The sequence below is a fragment of the Gobio gobio genome, assembly GCF_949357685.1.
Source record: "Gobio gobio genome assembly, chromosome: 9".
NCBI lineage: Eukaryota > Metazoa > Chordata > Actinopteri > Cypriniformes > Gobionidae > Gobio > Gobio gobio.
The window spans coordinates 9,132,020-9,140,665 of NC_137115.1; the positions used below are offsets into that span (position 1 = coordinate 9,132,020).

Sequence of the window (8,646 nt, forward strand, 5' to 3'; positions counted from 1 at the left end):
ATCTGATTCAGAACGAGCAGAAATCTATGAGAAATATAACGACCCAAAGACAAAAGCTGTTGTAGTAGGAGCAATAACCTTATTATCAGCGCTGTGACATATGCCATAGCTGTCCAGTGCACAAGAAAACTCGTGTTCGCGTCAGCTCAAGGTTCAGGGTTATTCGTTTATTAATGATGTCATCGGCGACTAGTCGACGTCGACTCGACTTTCATCACATAAATGTCGACTTGAAAAAAATCGAAAGTCGTTCAACCCCTAGTGTGTACCTTACTTCTCGCCTAATGGTTTATGTAACAATTACTCCGAGTCGCCCTCTGTTGTTTGAAAGAATAGTACAACAGCAAGCGCGTCAAGTATAAACACCTCGTCTGTTTGGGGAGGCTCGGTCTGCCTTTCTCCAGCGCTGGAAAGCTTAATATTAACACGGGTCCTAAATAGGGATGGGACGGTGTGACAATTTCATATCACAATTATAGAGACCCAAATTATCACGATTATCAATATTATCACGGTTTTGTTCAAATGAGATGAAAGTGTTCAAAAAGAACAGATGCACACACTGAAAACATTTCAACAAGTTTTATATTTGAAAATCAACAAACAACAAATAAAACAAGCAGCTCTATGCACTTTTTAAGCTTCTATTCTGTGGCATTTCCATCCTCATAATGACCATCGTCAATAGCAATGCATTATAACAGCACACATCCATGTATGACAATGGACGCACTCTCTCTTTTCATTCGAATGCAACTTGCCGTCTTGCGTCTCCGTTTTTGATTGTATTGAAAATAAAATCAGAGGACTTCACTATTAATACTACTATAATATTGTTCTGATCTTCTTTTCTGGACGATTATTTTGTACACTGTACAACATTTATTTATAAACAGATAAGATTTAAAACATTAATCTCAATTCATTATGTCCCCGTATTTATTTATGTGGTAAAAAAAAAATAAAAAAAAAAAAGTGTAATAAGTGTACAATGAATATCCATTATTATCCCTTAAATATCACCCTTAATAGTCTTGTCTGAACTTGTTTGTTCGTCTTTGGTGCAAAGACACTTGCTGCAAACTTTTCTTAGTGGAAGCTTCACGTTAATTTCAAGTGAGTGAGATAAAATATTTCAACAACTAAACAAAAAAAACGTTTCATGTTCTATTATTTTCCAGTCGTAGTTTTGGTATTGAGGTCAAAGTCCACTTGCCTTGCGTTCGCTATACAACAGTAGGAGATGATGGTCATGAAGACGACTGGCATATTTGCGTTTCCCCCTATTGCTGCGACTTTCTTTTTGCATGTTGTGCAGACAGGGTGACCATCCTCGATTAAGTTTCCCTCAGGACTTTTGTATAAGCCAAAATATGACCGCACCTCAGATTTGGTCCTTTTAGAAGTCTGAAGAATCTCCCGACCAATGTCACTGCCTTCCGCTATTTTGCGATAATCAAACACGGTTTTAATGATAATTAAATTTTAAACGATAATACTAACCTTTTTATTGTGGTTTATCATGAAACCGGTAATCGTCCAATCCCTTGTCCTAAAGCTCTTGCCTGATCATAATCCTTCTACCAATTACATTCCTCTAACCTTTTCTTTTTAGTAATGTCTCTCAGCCATCTCGCTTTCTACAGTCTTTTTTCACATCTCCCTCTTGCTCACTTTCTCTCCTCCCCCATTATGAGTGTACACGGGCCCTACTGCGGCTTGGTCCAACCCACTTTCAACTGCTATTCTCAGAAAATCGCTTACTGCACCTTTAACTAATGAAACTTTATTAAGTGTAACCGAATATGACAAAAAGGTCCAGGTGAAATCATCCTTATCAGGAGGTTCTTCGAAAAAACAGTTTGCCAGAGCAGATCTGCAAACAGGGAATGGCTGCGTGAAGAATACTTGGCTCGCCTTGGGAATGTGCTGCTGGCAGCAAAGCAAGACTCGAAACTGTCTGACATGAATATGAAATATGAAAGAATTTGCTGTTTTCATACCTGGCCTTCTTAGACACTGTGTCGCCATCCTCAGAGTCAGGGGAAGGACGCTTCTCTGTCTTCACTGTAACAACAGAGGCCATTCGACTCCTACAAAAAAAATGTTGAGCCATTTACAAAGCATATTGACCAAAAGGCTACACAGTAAATAGATAGATAGATAGATAGATAGATAGATAGATAGATAGATAGATAGATAGATAGATAGAAACATCAAGTGTTCATTTAGAAGGTTTAAAAAGCTTAATTGTTTTAATTGTCCTTGACAATGAAAGAGATGTATTCCCTTCTAGCTGGAGGAACAAGTTTTAGAGTATTTACATGCTCATGATATGAGTAACAAAACTGAAGATGCATCAGTTCTTTGTTGTGCTCACTTCACTCAGGAGCCAGCAGATAATACTCCGTTTTTTCTCTGTTTTTCTTTCATATTCATGTCAGACAGTTTCGACTGCGCATGAAAAGCATAGAAAATCAATCATAACCTACAACAACAAACTCTGGCAAAAAAAGACAGCCTCTTTGAGCTAGCAAGCTAACAGGCTAGCTTCATTTGTGATATTTTAGCATGTACAATTATTAAGCCATAACTGCTTTTTTTATGTTTGACACCAAAATACTAGTACTAGTACTAATAACGTAATTCTTATGACATCTTCTTTGGCTGTTTTAGCCGGGGCGTTTAATTATGTGTTTTCATTATCGTCCAGTCACCTGTTGCTTTTGTTCCATATGTGATAGACAGTACAGCCTTAGCATGCCGGCTAAAAATACACTTTCTATTTGGATAGCCTATTATTTTAATATTGAAAACATTTAAGAAAGTACATAACGTAACATTAAGTTGAGGAAAGACGAAATAACTGAAAATGTTAGATTTAACGTTACCAATCAGCTACATAGTACGACTTAAATAAAAACACGACAAAATCAGTAACGTTAGGTTAGCTTACTGAAACAAACAGCATATCATAAAATGTTCCAAACACTGACGTTACTTACCGAGATGAACAGGGAAAATGAGGATCCGAGTAACTTACTTAATCTTCAATTTGCTCGAAGCGTTTAATACTAATGATGAAACAAAACACTAAGGACAAACTCTCTTATCTATCGAGCAGACGTCAAGTGGATTTCTATAACGAATCCCGATGGCAGTAGGTTATCAGTGCCAGTCAGCCTTCAGCCAAAAACGCTAAAGGCCTTGAAAAAAAAATCCGTTCAGCCTTTAGCGAAGTACCTGTCCAGAGTCTCGCCTCTGCGGATCCCTGTGTGCACAAGCTGAGCTTTACATGTGTCCGCGCATCACAGCGGATGTGCGCGCCCACGTTCCGCGCGCGTGCGTGTGTCTATGGGATGTGAGTGGAGATTTAATCCGACAGACTGCCTGACACTCTTACGGCAGTGTCTCCAAAACATTGTTATCCATAAACCATTAAAAAAAACCTTCGTTACATGAAATGAAATAAACTTTACCTGAAATATAAACTTATTTTATGTCATCTAGCTGACAAGGCAACAATTCTCATTTTCATTTAGTTAACTAAAACATAAAAAAAAACTATATAAACTTGTTAAAATAACTGTGCTCCAAACCTAGTAGTCTATCTAATTTTCAAAAGCTCTAATTAATCTTTTTGAGGGGCATTAAAGACATTAAATGTTCAGATTGGGCACTAAGAGCATAGGCTTGTTCAAAGATTTGATGAAGCCTTAAAACGCTGTCTACTAATGTTTTTGGACACACTCACTGACTCTATAAATAAATAAAAGTCTGCACCTAATAATTTCCATCAGATATGCTATAACGTTTATCTATGGGATATGCAATATACTTTATTGAGTGTCAAAAACAGCATTTAAGTAACACTTTATTTTACAGTGGCATTGTTACAAATGTTACATATAGTTACTATAGTAATAACTATAAATTATAAAAGTGTATAATATAAAAGTATAAAGTGTAACCCTATAATTTAATGTGCAGTTGTTACACTGTAATTACACAAATAAGTACTGATTAATATAACATGTACTTAAGGTTAAGATTAGGATTAGGGCTTGGTTTAGGGTTATAGTATGTAATTACGCATAATTTCTGTTAAAACTACAGTATATGGAACATTCACTATATTGTCAAAAGTTTTGGGATGTCTGCCTTTACAGGCACATGAACTTTAATGACATCCTTAATCCGTAGGGTTTAATATGGAGTTGGCCCACCTTTTGCATTTATAACAGCTTCAACTCTTCTAGAAGGCTTTCCACAAGGTTTAGGAGTGTGTTTATGGGAATATTTGACCATTCTTCTAGAAGCGCATTTGTGTGGTCAGGCACTGATGTTGGACGAGAAGGCCTGTCTCACAGTCTCCGCTCTAATTCATCCCAAAGGTGTTCTATCAGGTTGAGGTCAGGACTCTGTGCAGGCCAGTCAAGTTCCTCCACACCAAACTCGCTCATCCATGTCTTTATGGACCGACGCTTTGTGCACTGGTGCGCAGTCATGATGGAACTGTTCACACTAAGTTGGGAGCATGAAATTGTCCAAAATGTCTTGGTATGCTGAAGCATTAAGAGTTCCTTTCACTGGAACTAAGGGGCCAAGCCCAACCTCTGAAAAACAACCCACCCCCTCACCATAACCCCCCCTCCACCAAACTTTACACTTGGCACAATGCAGTCAGGCAAGTGCAGTTCTCCTGGACTCAGACTCATCCATCGGATTGCCAGACAGAGAATCGTGATCCGTTACTCCAGAGAACACGTCTCCACTGCTCTAGAGTCCAGTGGCGGCGTGCTTTACCCCACTGCATCCAACGCTTTGTATTGCACTTGGTGATGTAAGGCTTGGATGAGCTGTTCAGCCATGGAAACCCAATCCATGGAGCTCTACACACTGTTCTTGAGCTAATCTGTAGACCACACAAAGTTTGGAGGTCTGTAGCTCTTGACTCTGCAGAAAGTTGGCAGCTTCTGCCCACTGTGCGCCTCAGCATGCGCTGACCCCTCTCTGGGATTTTACGTGGCCTACCACTTCGTGGCTGAGTTGCTGATGTTCCCAATTGCTTCCACTTTGTTGTAATACCACTAACAGTTGACTGTGGAATATTTAGTTGTGAGGAACTTATTGCACAGGTGGCAACCTATCACAGCACCACGCTTGAGTTCACTGAGCTCCTGAGACCGACCCATTCTTACACAAATGTTTGTAGAAGCGACTGCATGCCAAGGGCTTGACTTATATACCTGTGGTCATGGAAGTGATTGGAACACCTGAATTCAGTGATTTGGAGAAGTGCAATATAGTGAATGTAACAAGGACACTTAAAAAAAAATGTGTTACCATATCAGCTTTGTTACTCACGTCAACTTTGTGACCCACAATGTTGGGGAGTAACTAGTGACAAGTAACAAAGTTACGTAATTTAATTACAAAATAACTGTAATCCATTACAGTTACTGAGAAAAAATGTGTAATTAAATTACAGTTACTTATGAAAATGTTGCCTGCCATTTAAAGGCCGTTTAGTAAAGCGATGCTATTCTGATGCTTTTCATTGGTTCTCTTTGAATTTGCAGTGCACCGCGTCTGCCAATTACATCAATCCACTGAAAGTGGCTACAACCTGTGTGAGCTGCCACCATGCGAGTGATAAAAATGCGTTCCAGTGTTAGATATTTAAAAATCATTTCATCCAGGAATTAGAAAAGGGCGCAAATATAACAGTTCAGTGCAAAATGTTTGCCAAACTATTAAAATGCTGTTTCAATGTTGAACCTGAGGAAGCATCTCCTATGATGAATTTTAACCACCTAGTGGACAAATCTCTCTATTAGTGCTGTCCCGTTTTGTCTTGCAAAATAGAGCTATTTAACTACTAACACTAACGATTGGTCATTGAGTCGAAACAATATTTTAGGTGGAATATAACTTTATTTAAAAAAAAAAAACAATACCATGCATGTTATGACAGCTAGTGTCTGTTTGGGTGGCCAGTGAATATGAAACTAGAATCTATTCTTGCTTCTGTTTAATACTAGGTCTAATATGGTATAATGTTTCCCCTTCACACACATACTGTTAAAAAGAATAGCATGCAGACTTGTACAACTTTTTTATATCAGTAAGAAGAAAAACATGTTTTCACTACAATCATACACTCTTAAACACAAATAAATATATCTCTATTTTTAGAGGTGAATTGTTTCAGCAAATAGTTGAAAACATTTGTTAGAAATTTAGAAAAGTAATCAAAAAGTAATCAATTACATTAATAAAGTAACTACTTTACATTTTAAATAGGGTAACTTGTAATCTGTAACCAATTACATTTCCAAACATTTCCAACACTGGTGACCCAGACACATTATTGACGACATGGACATTAATTTTATAGCAAATCAAAGTATCAAATCAATAAAAATAAACATCATAGGACATAAACATAGCTTTCTACCTTGATTCTTCAGGTGGCTGGTCAAATTCAGGGCTGTCTGCTGGAGTAATTATGTTTTCTAGTATTCGCTTTCTTTGTCTTCTTCTCTGTTGTGCTTTTCTCCATTTGTCTCTTTTGCTTTGTTTCTCCCTCTCACTCAACTCTGCGACTGGTTTTACATTTCCTAGTCTTATTAGTCTGTACCATGCCTCTCTCTGCTTTTCTAAATATTGTGCCCTTCTTGAGGGATCAGCATCCCGTCGAGCCCTGTATCTTCGCTGTTTCTCTGCTGCTGACATCTGTCAAAATCAAAGAAAATGATGGATTGTTACATAACAATGGATCATGTATAATGTTTGGGGTCAGTAAGAAAAAAAAATTTATTCAACAAGGATGCATTAAATTAAGTGACAGTAAATACATTTATCTATTTTAACTAAATGTGGTTCTTTTGAACTTTCTATTCATCAAAGAATCCTGAAAAAAATGTGTCATGTTTCCACAAAAATATTGAGCAGAACTGTATTTTAGCATTGATAATAATAATAATAATAATAATAATAATAAATGTTTCTTGAACACCAAATCAATTAGAATGATTTCTGAAGGATCATGTGACACTGAAGACTGAAATAATGATGATGAAAATTCAGCTTTGCATCAAAGGAATAAATAAAAAATTTAAATATATTCCAAATTCTTTCAATAACATATGTTTACTGACCACAAAATTGTGAACAGTATACTGTTAGTTGTACTGTGTTGAACTATGACAAGTATAGTTATATATAAACTATCACATAAACAACAAGCTTAAATATACAAAATATAGTGATTCATGTCTATGACTAACTTGAGCAACATTGATATTACTGAGTAACATAGTTGACAGGTAACATAGTTGACATTCCTGTCTTATTTGGCCACCCACATGACATACTTTTGTATATTTTGTACTCATTATATGCACTATTATCAATGAAACACTGAGGAAATAAGAAGCCACTCACCGGTTTGTTTTCAAAATGTCTGCTGCTGAAGGCTGAGACGCAAGTCACATGGTTTTGGGATAAACTATTGCTCAGTTACATGGGGGTGATCTATTAGTAATTTAGTTGACAATAGCGATGTGAGATATTTAATCATTTTGATGGTAGAAGAAAAAACGTATTTACTCCAATAATATCTGTCTGCAGAGCCACAGTTTTACCCCAGCAGCAATTTCACCCCAGCAATTTTGCCCGCGCATGCGCAGTTTCACTTCTGTTCTGTCATAAAATTATCTAATGGTTACTGTTGCTTCTGCTGTTATTTTTTGCATAGGCTGTTGCTCGCAGGCCTTCATGCTCCTTTACTGAAATAAAACAATGCTTGTGTCATGAACACTTTAATATTTTACGTTTTCCCTCCAAAAACGAACAGTATACATACATTATATATATATATATATATATAACCCTGGTATAACAAACAAAACTTTCGAATAGACACTCAAAGGGTAATTATTAGTCTGAAGTCAAGATAACTCTAATTCCTCAGGTTGATGAATTATGCCTGGGGTAAATGCATAACTTTGAACACAAATAAAACTTAATTTCAAACAAGCTGAAAGTGTGAGCATATTATTAATTTGTAGGAGACATAACCTAGAATACAATGTAATTTACATTTATTTATTAAATTCACAATTTACATTTTAAACATACCCTTATTTTACCATTATCATTGATCACGAACTATACAATTATACAAGCATATTATACAAAAGAAATAAATAAATTAAAATTTCAGGGTTATAAAAGTATGACATGCTAGCGTTTTTGTTGTCCCTAACCTCTGACAAGAATAAGTGCAAGAAGAGCATTTTGAAAACGTCGGGAAATTAATCCCTTCCAGTGCTGTAACATGCGTCTCCACGACATAAAACTCTCACGACGAAATGAGCATGCGCGGGCAAAACTGCTGCGGGGTAAAACTGTGGCTCTGCAGTCAGACCCTCATTTATTGGGCACAACTGAATTCATATAAAGATGCAGATATTAGTAATTTGCAATGGGCATTTTGAATCCCAACTTGTTTGAAAATGCATATACATTGGAAAATCATGGAAATTTGCTGATAAATTAAACATTGGATTCTGAAAGTGTTTGATGTTCTGCCCTATTGGTAAAAAAATCTGATATGGTTACAATATATATATATATATA

At 36.6% G+C, this 8,646-nt stretch overlaps 1 protein-coding gene across 3 annotated transcripts in view; it reads right to left on the minus strand.

Annotated features, from left to right (window-relative positions):
- The window catches only part of fam118b (family with sequence similarity 118 member B), a 28,101-nt gene extending 20,631 nt beyond the window's left edge, over positions 1-7,470 (minus strand). For 2 of the 3 annotated variants that reach the window (XM_079824682.1, XM_079824683.1), the window contains exons 1-2: positions 3,006-3,329; positions 2,004-2,093 (exon numbers count right to left, since the gene is read on the minus strand). In XM_079824682.1, the coding sequence (XP_079680808.1) occupies positions 2,004-2,086 (83 nt within the window). In that variant the 5' untranslated portion in view covers positions 2,087-2,093; positions 3,006-3,329. Of the gene's footprint in view, positions 1-2,003; positions 2,094-3,005; positions 3,330-6,460; positions 6,739-7,449 lie in introns of those variants that run through there. The other variant, XM_079824681.1, reaches the window with a different exon arrangement.
- Positions 7,471-8,646: the final 1,176 nt, after the last annotated feature.